Source organism: Tachyglossus aculeatus, chromosome 5 (genome assembly GCF_015852505.1).
Source record: "Tachyglossus aculeatus isolate mTacAcu1 chromosome 5, mTacAcu1.pri, whole genome shotgun sequence".
In the NCBI taxonomy this organism is placed as follows: Eukaryota; Metazoa; Chordata; class Mammalia; order Monotremata; family Tachyglossidae; genus Tachyglossus; species Tachyglossus aculeatus.
Window position 1 is genome coordinate 71,896,869 of NC_052070.1, and position 21,476 is coordinate 71,918,344.

General features: G+C 48.0%; 1 protein-coding gene across 1 annotated transcript in view; it reads right to left on the reverse strand.

The window, feature by feature from the left end:
- GRAMD2A (GRAM domain containing 2A) overlaps window positions 1-6,388 on the reverse strand; it is a 116,671-nt gene extending 110,283 nt beyond the window's left edge. Inside the window, exon 1 of the mRNA XM_038746547.1 lies at window positions 6,304-6,388. Within this exon, the coding sequence (XP_038602475.1) occupies window positions 6,304-6,347 (44 nt within the window). The 5' untranslated portion in view covers window positions 6,348-6,388. The remainder of the gene's footprint in view (window positions 1-6,303) is intronic.
- Window positions 6,389-21,476: the final 15,088 nt, after the last annotated feature.

Genomic DNA, 21,476 nt, shown 5'->3' on the forward strand with positions numbered 1-21,476 from the left:
GGGGATACACAGACTGAGCACTTTTTTAGAAAAATGGTCCGAGCAGGAGGAGGTATGGACTGGAGCCGGGAGAGAGAGGAGGCTGGAAGGTCCGCGAGGAGGCTGATGCAGTGGTAGAAGTGGGATGTGATGAAGACCTGGATCAACGTAGTAGCAGTTTGGATGGAGAGGAAAGGGCGGATTTGAGTGATGATGCTGTGAAGGTAGAACCAACAGGATCTGGTGACAGCCTGAATACATGGGATGAATGGGAGAGATGAGTCAAGTACAATGCCAAGGTCATGAACCAAAAAATTATATTTATTGTATTCTGGATAGGGATGGCATAATTCTGTTCTCAGTCACTGAGACCCATTCCCAGAATCTGTAGGTAGTACAGCCAACCTTTCTGCCACTGACTGTGTGTACATGCTCATGCAATTGTGGGCATTTGACCGTCCACCGCGCTCAACGCAAAGAATGATCGACAACTGGCTACTTCTTCCCTTCAACCACCTTGCAGGAGAACCGCCAGGAAACATTACTCACAAATCAAATCTCTTAGGCGGCTGGAATTGAAGAGAGGAGATGGCTGACTGGAGTCACATTTGATCTCAGCTAATTCTGTGCTCCCACATTAAACCCCCCAAAATCCCTCTAATACTCCAAAACTATGACAATACAGGGATGGAATGCTAAAGCAAGAGCTGAGGTTAGAGAATGACAACCCCATGTGCCTATTCCACTCCAGTCACTGGGAAACATTTCCTGAAGAAGGGTAGATCTAGCTTTATACCTTGCTGCATCCCCAGGATGGAGTCCCAGCTACCGTGGAACAGGGCAATCAAGCCCCCAACCTGCTCTTGGATCCAACCTCACTGGATCCACAGTCCTCTCCTCCATTGCCAAATGCCAAATCACAAGTTCCTGAGCTCTTTCTCCTTAATTCAAAGCTCCTCACCCAATGATTCTTCTCATCCATGCCCATCTTCTGGTCCTCCAAGCCCCAAAGAACTGAACCGTGAGTGACGTTCAGGCCTGCGTATTCTCCCACCCACTATTAAATGAATATGCTTAGAATCCACTGAATTAGGCTGACAATCTGGCCCTAATTCCTGTCAATTCAGTCAGAAAACCTAAAATTTTGGCTGTTTTCCTTCAATGATCTCTTAAGAAATGTGATACTAGGTTAGACCAATGGTCCATTAAGCCCAGAGCTGTCTGACGGTGGGGCCCAAGGAATCAAAAGAGAATCAGGTGATGGTTGGGTTCCATTTTCATCCTTACAGTTGGCTGGGTGTATGAACATCCCTCACTTTTCCCTCTAATAATTCATCAGAGATTATTTGGCCATATATTAATCTAAATTCTACTTGATTTGACTAATTTTCCCCCTCTAAGTCATCATGGAACGCTTGTCCATGAATTTATCCAAACCATTTCTTGATATTTTCTGTTTGCCTAAATTATTGTGGTGACGGATTCCATATAAATCACCATTAGGAGAAAAAAGTTTTTCCTCTAAATAAACATCCTCAGTTCTGGTGCTAAGGGATTTGCTGAACAACAATTCCAAACTTGTGGAGTCTATATCCTTCATGATTTTGTAGAGTTCTCATGTCTTCTCAGCCTGGATCTCTCTCAACTGAAGAGTCTTGATCTTTCCAATTTATTCTTCCTCTATTAAGCTACGGCATAAACTCCTTATGATCCCAGGTCTCCATGTTTCTATGGGCTGTCACTTCCTGGCCTATATCTAGGTTTCGACCTACATCTATTGCTACTAAAGTTAGCACTACAGGTCAACAATAGGAGAGCCAAAAAGGGGAGCTGTAACCTCTCCAATGACCCAGGAGGGCCTTTCCCACTAAACCTTGAAGTTTCCATGATACTTACAAGGACCTATATTGGGAGAACAGGCACAATACCTTCTTCCTCTTGCTAAGGACCTGTGAACTGGAATCCCCTCTGCATTGACCCAGAGAAAGAAGTTACCTGAATTAAATCTGCACCGACTGGGACTGTCCAGGTGATAAACCATTTGAGTAAATCCAATGACAACGAGTTCATAAACCACTTCCAAGAACCTTAAAATGCGTGAGATTGACTTGCAAAATGAATTTAACTTATTGTTAAACAAAAATCATAGGGGCAGCTCCAAATTATCCAAAACTACTTTAACAGTCTTGTCAATCAATGGTATTTATCGAGTGCTTACTATGTCCAGAGCATTGTACTAAGCACTTGGAAGAGTATAATATAAAGGAATTAGCAGACATACTCCCTTCGCTGGTTGGCGGAGAGGTGGAGGGGGGAAGTGTCAAGTGACCCAAAAGCACAGAAGGGGAAAAGATGATGATGATAATAATAATGGCAGTTTTTGTTGAGCACTAACTATGTGCCAGGCACTGTACTAAGCGATGGGGTGGATCGGGGTGGATACAAGCAGATCGGATTAGGCACAGCCCCTGTTCCACATGGGACTCAATCTCAATCCCATTTTACAGATGAGGTAACAGGCACAGAGAAGTGATTTGCCCAAGCTCACTCAGCAGACAAGTGACAGAAGAAGGATTAGAACACATGACTTTCTGATTCCCAGACCTGCGCTCTATCTACTCCACCATGCTGCTTCTCAGATGGTCCCAGTGGTCAAAGGGAGGAGATGAGAAAGCATATCTTCTGACTCCATCCAGCCATTCTTCAGATGGTTATGATAAACACATTAAAAAAAACCCAAAACCACATAGGTGAATTATATGTTTCAAACACACGATAACAGACAGTATTAAAAACTAATTTTAACTCAGTGGCACAGTACAAACCAAAAAATTCTGAGCATCTAAATCTGACAGAAAAGTACATTCCAATCAGCATTGGTGTGGTAACTCAACTGACAAACCTGGGAATGTAATCCAAGGCAGCTCAACCGGTGCTAAACCCACACAGATGGAATTGTTTAGTCTCATCATGTGGCCAGTTCAGCCCCCAAATCCACCCCCACAGCAGTCCTCTAGGTCTGCTGACATCAGGAGCATTTTCAGAAGATTTACACTGTATAAATTACTCTGATTAAATGTTAAAGTGTTGGTGCATTACTTTATATTTTTTTTCCTTTAGTGCCTCTGCCAGCATGTTCAGAGTATTCCCTGATGCAAAAAAAAAAGAAAAAATTCACTCCTTGTGGGCAGAGTACATGTCTAACTGCTGTGTAATACTGTCTTAAGTGTTTAGTATAGTCCTCTGCACATAGTAAGCGCACAAGATTAATTGAAAAAGGCCAACTACTTTCTCCATCCACTCGGCTGAGTTTGAGGGGGTTTTCCTCCTTGTTCAGGCCCAATGGAGGGGGTAGAAACTTGTAAACAGCAGTGGGAGCCAGCCAGTCGGGTATTAGAAGGAAGAACACCCAAATTTGCCAATCAACTGTATTTACTGAATCTTTATTGTGTGCAGAGCACTGTGCTAAGCACTTGGGAGAGCTCAATACAACAGAGTATTTCTATTTCCAGTTGGGAAGGTCTACATCACCACAGTAAGGGTCACTTCGTGGCAGCCTTGTAGGGGAAATCCAGGCCTACGGGAAGATATGTATCCCACATGGAGCAAGCTGGATGAGGGTAATTTTATATTACGAAAGGAGGAGTACAGTCTCACAGAACACGGCCTCTCCCGGGAAATAAATTAAAAACAGAAACTGGGACAAAACAAACTTTTGCAAAGAACATTATGACATTATATCACGGGCGTTTGCATGTGAAACCGTCAAGTAGACCCACCTGCCGAGATTCAAAAATGGTTCCCGGGCCAGCTCGCCAGTGATAAACACAAAACACATCGCCGGCATTCAAATACTAAATCCGACAGGAAATATTTATACTGTGAAGGGACACATGGCACGGAGAACTATGACAATAATCAAAGGCAAGGGGGAGGAATGAAACGGCTTTTTTGTAGGGGGCAAAATGCAGTTTCTATCAGAACCGATGGACGTCCAAGCAGCAATCTGGAGAGAATTCAATAAATCGTCTCCTGAGAGGTTGAGTCGGGTAAGGGGTAATTAACTAATTGGTGTCATTTCCATTCAAAGCCCCCAAATTAATTCGTATTGACTGAGCGCTGACTGTGTGCAGAGCATTGAGAAGCACCATGGCGTGTGAGAAACAGCATAATATAGTGGCTAGAGCACGGGCCTGGGAGTTGGAAGGTAGTGGGTTCTAATTACAGCTCTGCCACATGTCTGCTGTGTGACCTTGGGCAAGTCACTTCACTTCTCTGGGCCTCAGTTATCTCATCTGTAAAATGGGGATTAAGACTGTCAGCCCCACGTGGGACAACTTGATTACCTTGTATCTACCCCAGCGCTTAGAACAGTGCCTGGCACATAGTAAGCGCTTAGCAAATACCATTAAGCAGCGTGGCTCAGTGGAAAGAGCGCGGGCTTGGGAGTCGGAGGTCATGGGTTCGAATACCGCCTCCCCCACATGTCTGCTGTGTGACCTTGGGTAAGTCACTTCACTTCTCTGGGCCTCAGTTATCTCATCCGTAAAACGGGGATTCAGACTGTGAGCCCCACATGGGACAACCTCATTTCCTTGTGTTCCCCCCAGCGCTTAGAACAGTGCTTTGCACATAGTAAGTGCTTAACAAATACCAACATTATTATTATTACTCATTCCATCACATTTATTGAGCGTTTACTGTGTTTTAGCCTTTAGACTGTGTCTTTAGTCTTTTAGACTGTGAGCCCACTGTTGGGTAGGGACTGTCTCTATATGTTGCCAACTTGTCCTTCCCAATCGCTTAGTACAGTGCTCTGCACACACAGTAAGCACTCAATAAATACGATTGATGATGATGTGTGGAGAGGACTGTACTAAGCGCTTGGAAAGTACAATTCGGGCACAGATAGACCCAATCCCTACCTAACAAGGGGCTCACAAGCTAGAAGGGTACAAATTCGGTATGGCCCTCGGACCAGAGGCAATAAAACGGGAGGTAAGAAGTGGGTCGTCTTCAAACTGATGGGAAATCGCCTGGCAAAACCTCCGCTTGCCCTGATTGGAGTGGAATAACTCCCCACCCAACTCGGGCCAAAACCTCGGAAAAACCTCGCCTAAAAGGTCGATCTAAAGAGTCTGGACACGTTGACGACGGCCCACTACCTGCTAATCGCCCTGCGTGTCTAACCCTGCTCGGCTCCCTCCCTCTCGCCGGGGTTTACCTTGATTTTTTTTCCCCTTTTTCAAAAACGGAGAAGGGCAGAGAGTTTGAGTTTTACAGGAGCGGCACGCAAAGCAGGAATTGTGTCCGAGCGGTTCCGAGCACCCCCCGGGTCCGTGGCCCCTCTACTTTATCGGCGCATGATCAATCAATCGTATTTATTGAGCGCTTACTGTGTGCAGAGCACTGTGCTAAGCGCTTGGGAAGTCCAAGTTGGCAACATCTAGAGACGGTCCCTACCCAACAGTGGGCTCACAGTCTAAAAGGGGGGGACAGAGAACAAAACCAAACATACTAGCAAAATAAAATAAATAGAATAGATATGTACAAGTAAAATAGAGCAATCAATCAAATTTACTGAGCGCTTACTGTGTGCAGAGCACTGTACGAAGCGCTTGGGAAGTCCAAGTTGGCAACATCTAGAGACAGTCCCTACCCAACAGTGGGCTCACAGTCTAAAAGGGGGGGACAGAGAACAAAACCAAACATAGTAGCAAATTAAAATAAATAGAATAGATATGTACAAGTAAAACAGAGTAATAAATCAATCAATCAAATTTATTGAGCGCTTACTGTGGACAGAGCACTGTACGAAGCGCTTGGGAAGTACAAACTGGCAACATCTAGAGACGGTCCCTACCCAACAGTCTAGAAGGGGGAGACAGAGAACAAAACCAAACATACTAGCAAAATAAAATAAATAGAATAGATATGTCCAAGTAAAATAGAGTAATAAATATGTACAAACATATATACAGGTGCTGCGGGGAAGGGAAGGAGGTAAGATGGGGGGGATGGAGAGGAAGGAAGGGGCTCAGTCTGCTCGGGGGGTCGCGTAACTCTGCATGATGCAATCCCGGTGTTGGCACCCGAGCCGCCGGGCAGGGGCAGGGGCACGGCCGCCCCTCTCCCTGCCCGCCCCCAAGGCCGGCGGTGCCCCTTTGGTGCCCCTCTTTTGGTGCCCCTTTTCGGTGGCCCTTCGCTGTTGTCCCGGCCGGTCCTCGGCCCGTCCCCGTTGGAGGAAGGCCGGGGGCGGCGGGTTCCGGCCTGGCAGGATGCCCCGGTCCCGCCCCGCCCGTTGTGCCCGGCGCCGGCGGTTACCTGGGCGGGTCGGCTGCGGTCTCGGAGCGGCTGAGGGCCGTCATCCCCGGCGCCTTCCCCGTGCCCACCCCCGGCACGGACGGCGGCAGGGAGGGAGGACGGGCGGCAGGGAGGGAGGACGGGCGGGCGGGCGGGCGGACCGACCCCACCGCCGTCGCCGCCGCCGGCGGACACGCCCCCTGTGCCGGCCGCGCCCGCTCATTGGCTGCCGCCCGCGCGGTGGGCGGGGCCCCCGCGGGCCCAGGTGTGGCCGGCCCCGTCCCCCCGTGGCCCGTCCGGTCCCCCGGTCCCCCCCCCCCCGTCCCGGAGGAGGATGTGTGCGGGGACGACGGAGGGAGGGCGGCGGAAGGGGGCGGGGCTCACGAGCTACCTGCGCACCGCCTGCCCCCCTTCTTTCCATCTCTCTCTGTCTCTTTCTCTCTCCCCCTTTTCTCCCTCTTCCCCTTCTCTCTCAACCCCCTCCTCTCCCTCTTTCCCCTTCTCTCCCTCTTCCCCCTCCTCTCTTTCCCCTTCTCCCTCTTTCCCCTTCTCTCCCTCTTCCCCCTCCTCTCTTTCCCCTTCTCTCTCTTCCCCCTCCTCCCTTTCCCCTTCTCTCCCCCTTCTCTTTTCCCCCTCCTCTCTCTTTCTCCTTCTCTCTACTCCCTCTTCCCCCTCCTCTCTCTTTCCCCCTTCTCTTTTCCCCTCCTCTCCCTTCTCTTCCCCCCTCCTCTCTCTTTCCCCTTCTCTCCCCCTCCTCTCTTCCCCCTCCTCTTTCCCTTTCTCTTTTCCCCTTCTCTTTTCCCCTTCTCTTTTCCCCTCCTCTCCCTTCTCTTCCCCCCTCCTCTCTCTTTCCCCTTCTCTCCCCCTTCTCTTTTCCCCCCTCTCCCTTCTCTTCCCCCCTCCTCTCTCTTTCCCCTTCTCTCTCTTCCCCCTCCTCTCTTTCTCCTTCTCTCTCCCTCCTCTCTCTTTCCCCTTCTCTCCCCCTTCTTTCTCTTCCCCCTTCGTTCCCCCTTCTCTCCCCCTTCTTTCTCTTCCCCCTTCGTTCCCCCTTCTCTTTCCCCTCCTCTCTCTTTCCCCTCCTCTCCCCCTTCTCTTTTCCCCTCCTCTCCCTTTCCCCTTCTCTCCCCCTTCTCTTTTTCCCTCCTCTCCCTTCTCTTTTCCCCTTCTCTCTCCCTTCTCCCTCTTCCCCCTCCTCTCTCTCTTTCCCCTCCTCTCCCTTTCCTCTTCTCTTCCCCCTTTTCTCTTTCTTCCCCCCTCTCTTCCCCTTCTCTCTCTTCACGTTCTTTCTCTCTTCCCCCCCTCTCTTTCCCCTTCTCTTCCCCCTTTTCTTTCTTCCCCCTTTCTTCCCCCTTCTCTCTTCCCCTTCTCTCTCTTCACGTTCTTTCTCTCTTCCCCCCTCCTCTTTTATTATTTATTATTATTATTGTATTTGTTCATTCGATCGTATTTATTGAGCACTTACTGTGTGCAAAGCACTAATTAAGTGCTTACTATTTGCCAAGCACTGTTCTAAGCCCTGGGTTAGATATAAGGTAATCGGGTTGTCCCCCGTGGGGCTCACAGTCTTAATCCCCATTTTACAGATGAGGGAACTGAGGCACAGAGAAGTGAAGTGGCTTGCCCAAGGTCACACAGCAGACAAGTGGCAGAGCCAAGATTAGAACCCATGACCTCTGACTTCCAAGTCCAGGCCCTTTCCACTAAACCAGGCTGCTTTTTCTTCCCCTTTTTCTCTCCCCCCAACCCCCGTCTTTTCCCCCTTCTCTCTCTTCCTCCTTCTCCCTCCCCGACTCTTCCCCCCTCACTCTCTTCCCTCTTCTTTCTTTCTCTCTCTCCCCCAGCTCCCCCGGTCTCAGTGTCCCCGTTCCTGCCCCGTCCCTGCCAGGCCCCAGCAATGGCGTGTGCTTGGGCAGAGCCCTCCCCGCGCCCTCCTTCCTCCTGCTGCCTCCCGGGCCACCGCTTAGTGGTAAGAGCCCGGGCTTGGGAGTCAGAGGTCATGGGTTCTAATCCCGGCTCTGCCACTTGTCTAATGGGAGACCTTGGGCAAGTCACTTTGCTCTGGACCTCAGGTCCCTCATCTGTAAAATGGAGATGAAGACCGTGAGCCCCACGTGGGACAACCTCATTACCTTGTATCTCCCCCAGTGCTTAGAACAGTGCTCGGCACATAGTAAGCACTTAACCAATACTATCATTATTATTCCCAGTTCCGGCCACCTGACAAATGAAGGGCGGGAGAGGAGGGACGGGACGGGCCAAGGAAGCCAGCCTGCTGTGCCCAGTGAAAGCCCGGGCAGGTACATGCTTCCCCCCGGCCCCCCACACCCCAACAAAAACCCCAGTCAAGGTGCCCAGAGCCCACAACCAGCCCCCAACCCTCACCCCTCCTCATCTCCCCACTGTCCCCTCACCCCCCACTATCCCCTCCCCACTCCCCCCTCACCCCCCACTATCCCCTCCCCACTCCTCGCCCCCCACTGTCCCCTCACCCCCCCCCACCCTCACTGTCCCCTTCCCACCCCTCACCCCCCCCATACCCTCACCCTTCATCCCTCAACACTCACTGGCAAGGTCCTCTCAGCGACAGGGCCTCCCCCCTCCACACATCCTCCTGTCTGATCTCCTCCTGTCTGATCCTTTCTGATCTCCCATCCTCCTGTCTCTCTCTGCTTCAGTCTATACTTCACTCTGCTGCCCGGATAATCTTTGTACAGAAACTCTCTGGGTAGGTCACTCCCCTCCTCAAAAATCTCCAATGGTCGCCTATCAACCTTCGAATCAAGCAAAAACTCCTCACTCTCGGCTTCAAGGCTGTCCATCACCTCGCCCCCTCCTACCTCACCTCCCTTCTCTCTTTCTACAGCCCAGCCTGTACCCTCTGCTCCTCTGCCGCTAACCTCCTCAAAGTGCCTCATTCTCACCTGTCCTGCCGTCGACCCCTGACCCAAGTCCTACTTCTGGCCTGGAATGCCCTCCCTCCACACATCTGCCAAACTAGCTCTCTTCCTCCCTTCAAAGCCCTACTGAGAGCTCACCTCCTCCAGGAGGCCTTCCCAGACTGAGCCCCCCCTTTTTCCTTTCCTCATCCTCCTCCCCTCCCCATCGCCCCCTCCCTCCCTCTGCTCTGCCCCCTTCCCCTCCCCACAACACTTGTATATATTTTTGCATATTTCTCTATTTATTTTATTTGTACATATTTATTACTCTTTTATTAATGATGTGCATATAGCTATAATTCTATTTATTCTGATGGTATTGATGCCTGTCTACTTGTTTTGTTTTGTTGTCTGTCTTCCCCTTCTAGACTGTGAGCCCATTGTTAGGTAGGGACTATCTCTATATGTTGCTGATTTGTACTTCCCAAGCACTTAGTACAGTGCTTTGCACACAGTAAGCACTCAATAAATACAATTGAATGAGTGAACGAACATGACTCATTGGAAAAAATCATTATTACTGTGGTATATGTACCAGGCACTGTGCTAAACACTGGGATAGATACAAGATAATCAGGTCAGACAAAGTCCCTGTCTCAGATGGAGCTTGCAGTCTAAAGGAGAGAGAGAGAAAACCAGCATCCGTTTCACAGATGAGGAAACAGAAACACAGAAAGGTTAAGTGACTTGCCCAAGATCACATGACAGGAAAGTGGTGAAACTGGGGTTAGAACCCAGGTCTTCCAACTCCCGGATCCGTGCGATTTCCACTGTCATCAGGGATGGGACCTGTGATTTGGGGCACAGGGCAGAGATACGGTGTAGTGGGAAAAGTGTGTGTGTTCTGGTTCCAACTCTGCCATTGTCCTGCTGCATGGTCCTGGGGAAATAATTCCTTAACTTCCCCAGAGCTCTAGTTCCTCATCTATAAAGTGGTGATAATAATTCCTACCTCTTCATTCAATCATATTCATTGAGCACTTACTGTATGCAGAGCACTGTACTAAGCTCTTGGGAGAGTACAATACAACAATAAACAGATATATTCCCTGCCCACAATGAGTTTACAGTCTTTCTGCCTCGCAGGGAGGTTGTGAGGGCAAAAATACAGATCATGCGAAAGCAACTGGGGAAAGTAAGAGTGCTGTACAGATTCGAGGTATTCCAGCCTCCCTACTATGTGACTGTAGAAAAGTCTCTTACCTTCTCTGGACCATGGAATGATTCACCCCAGTTTTAAAAATGGGCAGCTGCCTGGGCCTCTCCAAAGGGGTTTAGTGGCTGGACAAGATCACCACTAAGTCAGTGGCCTTAGAACTCAGGTCTCTTGTCACCCAGCACTATGGGGACTTTGCCTGACTCTTGTTTCGTCTGAGCAAAGTGCATGAAAACGAAAGCAAAAAGTGGAAAGCTAGAGATGAAAAGATGAACTTTGTTGATTTCATAAAAGTAAAGATGTGCCATAGATGTGGGTTGGAAGCCCTTACGGGTTTGGGAGGGATACCTTCAGCGGGCCTGTTGCCCCAAGTGCAAGGAAATCCAAAAAAATCAGGGCCTTCACTAACCGGGTTTTCAATGCTTTAAAAATAATAATAATAATAATAATGGCATTTATTAAGCACTATGTGCAAAGCACTGTTCTAAGCGCTGGGGACGTTACAAGGTGATCAAGTTGTCCCACGGGGGGCTCACAGCCTTAACCCCCATTTTACAGATGAGGTAACTGAGGCCCAGAGAAGTTAGTGACTTGCCCGAAGTCACACAGCTGGCAATTGGCGGAGTCGGGACTTGAACCCATGATCTCTGACTCCAAAGCCCGTGCTCTTTCCACTGAGCCATCATGTAACTCTGCCACAGACCGAATGAGTGACCTCAGACAAGTCACTTATACTTCATGCTTCAATTTCCTGCAAGGCTTTCTTCTGGGTCCCCTCCCCTTCTCCCTCTGCACCCATTCTCTCAAGAGGAATGCATTCACGCCCATGGCTTCAGCTATCACCTCTTTGAGGATGACTGACAAATCTACCTCTCCAGTCTTGACCTCTCACCGAACATACCGATAGCACATTTCCTCTCCCCTCCTGGACATCTCCACTTGACTGTCCCAGCCGCATCATAAATGTAATGCCCCAAACTGAACTAATGGCTCATTTTTTCCCCTCCTAGGCCCTTTCCTCCTCCCAGTGTTTCCAACTCTGGCCATGACACCACCATCCTGCCCTCCCTGTCCCAGAAGGCTGTCACAGATGGTAAGATCTGATTTCATTATATTTGACTTAAGATCTCAAAAAGAAGTGAGTGTTTAGAGGGCCTCCCTGCCTATGGCTTTTGTGAATTCCAGGCTCTGAGAGACTCGTCTCTCCCTTCCCCCGAAGGCATTGGGTCCTGGATAAATGCCCAGTTTGCTCAACCGATAAAATGGCTCAGAGACTGGAAGGAGGTAGGATAGAGAGACAGGAAGGAAATTAAACTTGGAAAACTCAAGCAAATTAGAGACGAGTTTGTAACGCGATATGGCATCAGGAAAAAAGCCGGTGCTATTCTGAGCAATGTGTGTTGAGACAACACATCCCCAAACAGGGAAGGAACAGGAGGGTAAGTAGTTTTGCTCCATGCTTCCGGTCAGATGGCACCTGGAAAACTCCTACGTGAATGAGACCAAAGAGAGAGCTGTAGGCACCCTGGAGGGCCTTCGGAGATAAGAAAGGAGAACAATTAAGGGAGGGGAACTGCTGGCTGTTCAAGATGATTAAAAGAGCTAAATCTGTGAAGCTGAACTAAATCATGACTAGGGAGAGGCAGTGATAACAGTCCCTAAATAGTCCAAGGATGTAAACACCAAAATTGGAGAGGGGAATATTTCCTTGTCTTCCTGACACCAAGCTCTAATCACGGGACTGGCTCACCAGTTTGTGGATTAACCTGTTCCTGACACAGTCACTCTTATTTCGGGCCTTCGGGCCATCACTGAGACCTGGCTCCTGCCAAAGGATACCGTGTCCCCACGCTGCTCTTTTCTGAGGAGGCCTCACTTCCTCTCACTCCCCCCAAAGTCAAGAGGAAAAGGGCGAGGAGTTGGCCTCCTCCATCAGCCTCTACCACCCAATACAGTTGCTAGTCACTGTCACCTACGACCTTCATGATTCTACCTCTGCCTTTCTGAGCAGTTTTGAAGTCACTCTCCCATTCTCTCCCTCTCCTGTCCGACCCTGAACCTCAGAAACTTCAGTACGATTCCTGGTACATAGTAAGCGTTCAACAAATACCATTATTATTATTATTCAGTACCCATGTCAGTCAATCATTTATTGAGAGCTTACTGTGTGCAGAGCATTGTACGAAGCACTTGGGAGAGTACAATATAAGAATATAACAGACATATTCCCTGCCCACAACAAGCTTATAGTCTAGAGGGAGAGACAGACATCAATATAAATAAATAAATTGCAGATATGTTCATGAGTGCTGAGGGGCTAGGAGGGGGGGATGAGTAAGTACAGGGAGCAAGTCAGGGCTACCCAGAAGGGAGTGGGAGAAGAGGAAAGGAGGACTTAGTCAAGGAAGGCCTCTTGGAGATGTGCCTTCAATAAAGCTTTGAAGAGAGGGGATGGGAGGGTAAATATCTGTTGGATATGAGGACGGAGGGCATTCCAGGCCAGAGGCAGGACATGGGTTAGAGGTCGGCAGTGAGATAGACGAGATCGAGGTACAGCGAGAAGGTTGTCATCAGAGGAGTGACATGTGCAGGCTGGCTTGTAGTTGGAGAGTAGCGAGGTGAGGCAGGAGGGGGCAAGGTGATTGAGTACTTTAAAGCCAATGGTGAGGAGTTTCTGTTTGATAGGTAGGTGGGTGGGCAACCACAGGAAGTTCTAGAGGAGAGAAGAAACATGATCTGAATGTTTTTTTATAGAAAAATGCCCTGGGCAGCAGAGAGAACTATGGACTGGAGTGGGGAGAGACAGGAGGCTGGGAGGTCAGCAAGGAGCTGATAGAGCAATCATTCATTCATTCATTCACTCAGTCATATTTATTGAGTGCCTACTGTGTGCAGAGCACTGCGCTTGGGAAGTACAAGCTGGCAATATATAGAGACGGTCTCTACCTAACAGCGGGCTCACAGTCTATTAGGGGGAGACAGACAACAAAACAAAACATACTAACAAAATAAAATAAATAGAATAAATATGTACAAGTAAAATAAATAAATAGAGTAATAAATATGTACAAATAGAGTAATAAATATGTACAAATATATACATATATAAAGGTGCTCTGGGGAGGGGAAGGAGGTAAGGTGGGGGGGGTGGGGTGGGGGAGAAGGGGGAGAGGAAGGAGGGGGCTCAGTCTGGGAAGGCCTCCTGAAGGAGGTGAGCTCTCAGTAGGGCTTTGAAGGGAGGAAGAGAGCTAGCTTGGCGGATGTGCGGAGGGAGGGCATTCTAGGCCAGGGAGAGGACGTGGTCCGGGGGTCGACGGCGGGACAGGCAAGAACGAGGCACAGTGAGGAGGTTAGTGGCAGAGGAATGGAGGGTGCGGGCTGGGCTGGAGAAGGAAAGAAGGGAGGTGAGGTAGGAGGGGCTGAGGTGATGGACAGCCTTGAAGCCAAGAGTGAGGAGTTTTTGCCTGATGCGTAGGTTGATTGGTAGCCGTTGGAGATTTTTGAGGAGGGGAGTAACATGCCCAGAGCGTTTCTGCACAGAGATGATCTGGGCAGCGGCGTGAAGTATAGATTGAAGTGGGGAGAGACAGGAGGATGGGAGATCAGAGAGGAGGCTGATGCAGTAATCCAGTCAGGATAGGATGAGAGATTGAACTAGCAGGGTAGCAGTTTGGATGGAGAGGAAAAGGAGGATCTTGGCGATGTTGCGGAGCTGAGATCGGCAGGCAGGTTTTGGTGACGGATTGGATGGGAGGGGTGAACGAGAGAGTGGAGTAGAGGATGACACCAAGGTTTCGGGCTTGTGAGATGGGAAGGATGGTAGTGCCGTCAACAGTGGTGGGAAAGTCAGGGAGAGGGCAGGGTTTGGGAGGGAAGATAATCAAGGTGGTATGGGATAAGTGATTGGATTAATGTAGTAGCAGTTTGGATGGAGAGGAAAGGGTGGATTTTAGCGATGTTGTGAAGGTCTCCCAAGCGCTTAGTATAGTCCTCCACACGAAGTAAGCACTCAATAAATAGAATAATAGAATTTTCTAGATGGGAAATCTCCCTTCTGCTTCCTCTCACTTTCACTTTCAATTTCCACAACCCTCCTGCTCCATCCCACCTCCCCCACACATAGACTGGCCATGGGAGTATCTCTAACCACATCAATTATTAATTACTCCTATTCGACCTCCCAACCTGCCACCTCACCCAAGCCCCCATCTCCCTGAAAAACTCTTCTCTCCTCTCTATTTATCCCAGGCCATCAGGCCCCACTTGGCCTCCCTTCCAAACCGCCCCCTCTCTTGATGGGCACATCCATACCCTCTACCTTACCCACTCTGATGAACTCAAACCCCACCTCACCATGGATCTCGCACTCCCAAGTAGCAGTGCCGGACCACTTTCACTATTTACTTCCCACTTTCACTATTTACTTCCTCTGCTCCCATGCTCATGTTACAGTGCAATGTAGGTGGAAATCCAGGTGCCAGGCTGATTTCGGCCACTTCAACCTCACCCTCATCTGGAATAACACTGTGTTCTCTCTCTTCCACTCAGCATTATCAGCACTCCTCCTCCTTCACTGACTCCCACGCCCATTGCCTCCAACTGTTACTACAAACCTTCAGCTCCCTCCGGAATCATCCAGTGCTCCCACCTTCCAACAACAATAATAATAATAATACTAATGATGGTATTTGTTAAGCGCTTACTATGTGTCAGGCACTGTACTAAGTGCTGGGGTGGATACAAACAAATCAAGTCAGACACAGTCCCTGTCCCCTGTGGGGCTCGCAGTCTCAATCCCCATTTTCCAGATGAGGTAACTGAGGCACAGAGAAGTGAAGTGACTTGCCCAGGGTCACACTGCAAACAAGTGGCGGGGCCAGGATTAGAAGCCATGACTTTCTGACTCCTAGGCCTGTGTTCTATTCATTACACCATGCTGCTTCTCTGCTTCCAAGCAATCAGTGACATTTATTGAACACTTACTGTGTGCACAGTCCTGTACTAAGAGCTTGGGAAAGTGTAATACAACAGAGTCGGTAGACACATTACAATCTATTCATTCAGTCGCATTTACTGAACGCTTACTGTGTGCAGAACACTGTACTAAGTGCTTGGAAAGTACAGTTCGGCAACAGAGACAATCCTTACCCAACAATGGGCTCACAGTCTAGAAGAGGGGAGACAGACAACAAAACAAGTAGACAGGCATCAATAATGATGGTATTTGCTAAGCGCTTACTACATGCAAAGCACTGTTCTAAGCGCTGGGGGGATACAAGGTGATCAGGCTGTTCCATGTGGGGCTCACAATCTTAATCCCCATTTTACAGATGAGGTAACTGAGGCACAGAGAAGTGAAGTGACTTGCCCAAAGTCACACAGCCGATAAGTGGTGGAGCCGGGATTAGAACCCATGACCTCTGACTCCCAAGCCCGTGCTCTTTCCACTGAGTCACGCTGCTTCTCTAGCAGATGATGTACCATATAGATATAGCAATCTAGAGGGGGAGACAGTCATTAGTATATAAATAAGTTACAGATCTGTACATAAGTGCTGTGGGGTTGAGGATGGGGTGCGGATTCCAGTGCATAGATGAAGCAGAAGGGAGAGGGAGAAGGGGTAAGGAGGGTTTAATCTGGGAAGGCCTCTTGGAGGAGATGTGAACTTTAATAAGGCTTTGAAGCGGGGGAGACTGGTGGTATGATGTATATGGAGGGGAAGGGAGTTCCAGGCCAGAGGGAGGATGTGGGAAAGGTGGTGAGATGGATGAGATTGGGGCACAGTGAGCAAATCGGTGCTAGAGGAGCCCCCCTCTCTTGCATCTGAGCACCATATCAACGACTTAGTTGGAAAAATCCAAACCATCAGGTGTGAGATCCCCCAAGTCTTTCTCTCACCTCCCCCTACTCCCTCCCATCCAATTCCTCTCTCACCCTTGCTCAGCCATCTCTCAAGTGGAGATTTCTGCCTGTTTTCAAAATCTGCCCCCTCTACCGGTGCCTCTGACCCCACCTGTGAAGTAGCATGGTGTAGTGGATAGAGGCTGGGCCTGGGTTCTAATTCCAGCTCCACCATGTAACTGCTGTGTGACCTTGGGTAAGTCACTTCACTTCTCTGTGCCTCCGTCACCTCATCTGGAAAATGGGCATTGAGACTGTGTCCAACCTAGCTTGCTTGTATCCACCCCAGCGCTTAGTACAGTGCCTGGCACATATTAAGGGCTTAACAAATACCGCAATTATTATTATTATTATTTCATAAGAAACACTCTTCTTCCCTTCCTGATTGCCATCTTCAACCGCTCACTCTCTGATGGCTCCTCCCCCTCTGCCTTGAAACATGTTCAAGTCTCCTCTTTTAAAAAACCTCTGGTTCCCATTGCACCTTTCAGCTAGGACCCCATCTCTCTACTCCCAATTCCTGCCCCACTCCTCAAATGGGTAATACACCCACTGTGTCTGCTTCCTGTCCTCCAGCTCCCTTTTTGACCCCTAAAACCCATTTTCCACCCTCTTCATTCCACTGAGTTCTCTCTTTCCAAGGTCATCATTGAACTCCTCCTTGCCACATACTAAAGACACTATCTTAATCCTCCTTGCATTACCAGCTGCCTTTGACACTATGAACCATTCCCTTCTCCTGAAAACATTACCTAATCATGGTTTTACTAACACAATTCCCTCTTAGTTCTCCTCTCCTATCCCTTGATGCTCCTTCTCAGTCTCTGTAGCTCTTCCTCTGCCTCACCCCCTAACTATGGGTTTCCCTCAAGGCTCTGTCTGGGTCCCGTTCACTCACACTCACACCATTGAGGAACTCATCCACTCCTATGGCTTCATCTACCACCTTTATGTGGATGATTCAATCTCTTTACCCCTGACTTCTCTGCAATTTCACATTTCCTTTGGCCCCTAGGACATCTCCGCATGGATGTCCCCCAGGCACTTAAACTGAATATATCCCTCCCAGATCCTCTCCTCCTCCATCTTACTTGACAGTACCTCCGTCCTTCCTGTCTCTGAAGCCTGCCACCTTGGCATATAATTCTTGACTCCTCCCTCTCTTTTGCTTTTTATCTTCCATCTGTTGCTAAATCCTGCTGATTTCCCCTCCATAACATTTCCTGGATCTGCCTCTTGCTTCCTGTTCAAATGACCTCTACCCTGGTACAGTCATGTTCTGGCTTGACTATTGTTTCAGCCCCCTCACTGGTCTCCCTGCCTCCATTCAAGGCTTGGGAGAGTACAATATAGCAATAAACAGACACATTTCCTTGCCCACAATGAGCTGCTTTGACCTACCTCAGCACTTAGTATGGTGCTTAGCACATAGTAATCGCTTAACAAGTACCAGGGGAAAAAAAGTGGCTGTTGGGGACAGAATTGCAAGCGCTGCCTCCAAAAAGAGTTTCAGGGCCGGGATATTTCATAGAAGTTTTGACCCCTTGACTCCAATCCAGACTTCACTCTGTCTTCCAGATCATGTTTTTCTAAAACACTGTTCTGCCCAAATCTTCCCTGGCCTCAAGAACCTTCAATGCCTACCTATTCCTTTCCGCATCAAGTAAAAATTCCTGACCATCCACTCCAAGGCACTCCATCCTCTCTCTCCTTCTTATTTATGCACTCTTTTCTCCCACCAAACCCCAGTTCACACTCTGCATTCTTCTCAAGTTAACCAACTCATTGTGCCTCATTGTCTCTCTTCCTATTCCTTGCTCAGACCCTAACTCCAGCCTGAACCCCTTCCCCATTCAAATCTACCAGACCACAGTTCTTCCCATTTTCAAAGCCCTTTGGACAGTACATCTCCTCCAGAAGGGCTTTGCCAACTAGCTTTTCTCCTGCTTAGGTCATATCCTCTCAAACTCCCACCTCAGCCCCTCCATGCCAACTACACACTTCAGGATTTACACTCACTTGTAGTTCTTTTGTACATATCGACTTCTGTACTTTACTATTAAGCACACACTTATCCAACTATCCCTATTTTTCTTTTCTTCTTTCTGAAAATTACTTTGTCTGTCTCACCCACAAGATTATATACAGAATTCATTCATTCCCAAGTGCTTATGAATTCATAATGAATGAATTCATTCAATCGTATTTATTGAGCGCTTACTGTGCAGAGATTGAAAGCAGGGTTTGCATCCTCTAACTATTGTATTCTTCCAAGAGCTTAAAATAGTGCTTTTGAAGTGTGCTCCAGTGCTTAGAACGGTGCTCCAAGCACTTAGAACAGTGTTTGGCACAGAGTAAGTGCTTAACAAATACCATAATTATTATTATTATTATTATATGTGCTCAATAAAGTCTATTGACTGATTGATTATCCAGGTCATTTGCATTAGAGAAGCAGTGTGGCTCAATGGAAAGAGCACGGGCTTTGGAGTCAGAGGTCATGGGTTCAAATCCCAGCTCCGCCAAATGTCAGCTGTGTGACTTTGGGCAAGTCACTTTACTTCTCTGGGCCTCAGTTACCTCATCTGTAAAATGGGGATTAAGACTGTGAGCCCCCCGTGGGACAACCTGATCACCTTGTAACCTCCCCAGCGCTTAGAACTGTGCTTTGCACATAGTAAGCACTTAATAAATGCCATTATTATTATTATTATTGCATCTTTTCCTCTTTCTGATGCTGCATTCTGCTCATTTAATAGGGCTCCTTTTAGAAAGCAGGAGTTGGGAGAAGAGGTGCAATAAATCTATCAGTTTGAATACTTTTTAGTAGCACCAGTAAAAAGTTTCATGGAGGAAGAAATTGAGACTAATGATTTCTGGGTATTTCAGTTAATCCATCAGTGGTATTTATTGCTTGCAGAGCACTGTACTAAGCACTGGAAGAATCTACCAGAAGCAGGAGACACCCAGCCCTCGGAGCTTATAAACTAATGGGGCGACAGGCAGACAAAAATTGTTTCCAAACAATAGGATCGGGGGAAGGATAACGGGAAATAGCTGAATAAATAATTGAGTATGCAGGAGCGCTGAGAGTGGACAGGAATACAGAAATGCTAAATAATGTCTTTAGAGTATAAGTTCCTTGTGGGAAGAGTGTCTCTTGCTTCTGTTGTACTTTCCCAAGCAGTTAGTACAGTACTTTAGTACAGTACACCCTCCGCTCCTCCACCACTGATCTCCTCACCATACCTCTCTCTCGCCTGTCCCGCCATTGACCCCCGGCCCACGTCATCCCCCGGGCCTGGAATGCCCTCCCTCTGCCCATCCGCCAAGCTAGCTATCTTCCTCCCTTCAAGGCCCTGCTGAGAGCTCACCTCCTCCAGGAGGCCTTCCCAGACTGAGCCCCTTCCTTCCTCTCCCCCTCGTCTGCCTCTCCATCCCCCCAATCTTACCTCCTTCCCTTCCCCACAGCACCTGTATATATGTATATATGTTTGTACATATTTTTTTACTCTATTTATTTATTTATTTCTTTTATTTGTACGTATCTATTCTATTTATTTTATTTTGTTAGTATGTTTGGTTTTGTTCTCTGTCTCCCCCTTTTAGACTGTGAGCCCACTGTTGGGTAGGGACTGTCTCTATATGTTGCCAATTTGTACTTCCCAAGCGTTTAGTACAGTGCTCTGCACATAGTAAGCGCTGAATAAATACGATTGATGATGATGATGATGATACTTTGCATCCAGTAGACCTTTGATAACTACCACTGCTGCTGCTACTACAACTACTACTACTACTACTACTACTACTACTACTACTACTACTACTACTGTTACTACTATTAGAAGCAGCATGGTGTAATGGATAGACCACAGGCCTAGGAGTCAGAAGGCCATGGGTTCTAATCTCTGTGCCTCAGTTACCTCCTCTGTAAATTGGGGATGAAGAATGTGAGCCCTGTGTGGGACATGGATTGTGTTCAACTGGATTTGCTTGTATCCACCTAGCACTTAGTACAATGCCTGGCACATAGTAAGCACTTAAATACCATTATTATGATTATGATTATTATTATTATTATTATTATTATTGTTAAAATCCACCCCCTCCTCTTCACCCAAACTGCTACCAGGCTGATCCAAGTCATTATATTCTATCTTGATTACTGTATCAGCCTCCTTGCTGGCTTTCTGCCTCCTGTCTCTCCTCTCCCTAGTCCAGACATTATTCAGCTGGCCGGACCATTGTCCTAAAATACCACTCATTTTATTTCTCCACACTCCTCAAATACGTCCAATGGTTGCCCAACCATCTCCTTACCGTCGGTTTTAGGGCACTCAGTCATCTCTCGCCCTTCTACCTTACCTCACTGATCTATTCATTCATTCATTCAATCATATTTATTGAGCACTTACTGTGTACAGAGCACTATACTAAGCCCTTGGGAGCATACAATACAAAAATAAACAGACACATTCCCTGCCCACAATGAGTTTACAGTCTAGGGGGATGGGGAGGCAGACATCAATACAAATAAATACATTACAGATATGTGCATAAGGGCTGTGGGGCTGGGAGCAGGGAAGAGCACTACAGCCCAACCCACATACTTCATTCCTCTAACACCAACCTACTCACTGTACCTACTCTAGTCCATCTCACCACTAACACCTTGCCCATGTCCTCCCTCTGACCTGGAACTCCCTCGCCCTTCCTTCTAACCGACCAACACTCTCCCCACCTTTTAGTTTCAATTTGTCTTTGAGGTTTGGATAGGCCTTGCATTAAATAAGCCAGAAACAGTTGGTGTATCTGGACTTATTCATGTGTTCAGTTGTCACTGGAATCAGCAGCTGTTCAGAACAGCTGCACATTCGCACCATCTTTTTTACTTCCCCTTCCGTGTCATTTCTGAAGGGAGGAGAGACTAAGATCAGACCTAACACTGGCCATTTTACCCACCTCTTGCAAACGTCACCATTTGCATTTCACTTAGTCTCTCAGTCCCTCATGAAGTTGCCAATCCAGGATATTTTTCTTTGAATTAAGACAAGAATAAAATTTTGATACACCATCCAATATTTCAGTATACTTGAGTGCAGGTATTCCTCCTACAACACAGTAATTGCTTCCTTACAAACCCCCCATATAAGTAAAAGCTCACATTACATCTACAGTTGTTTCTGTGGGAATTAAAG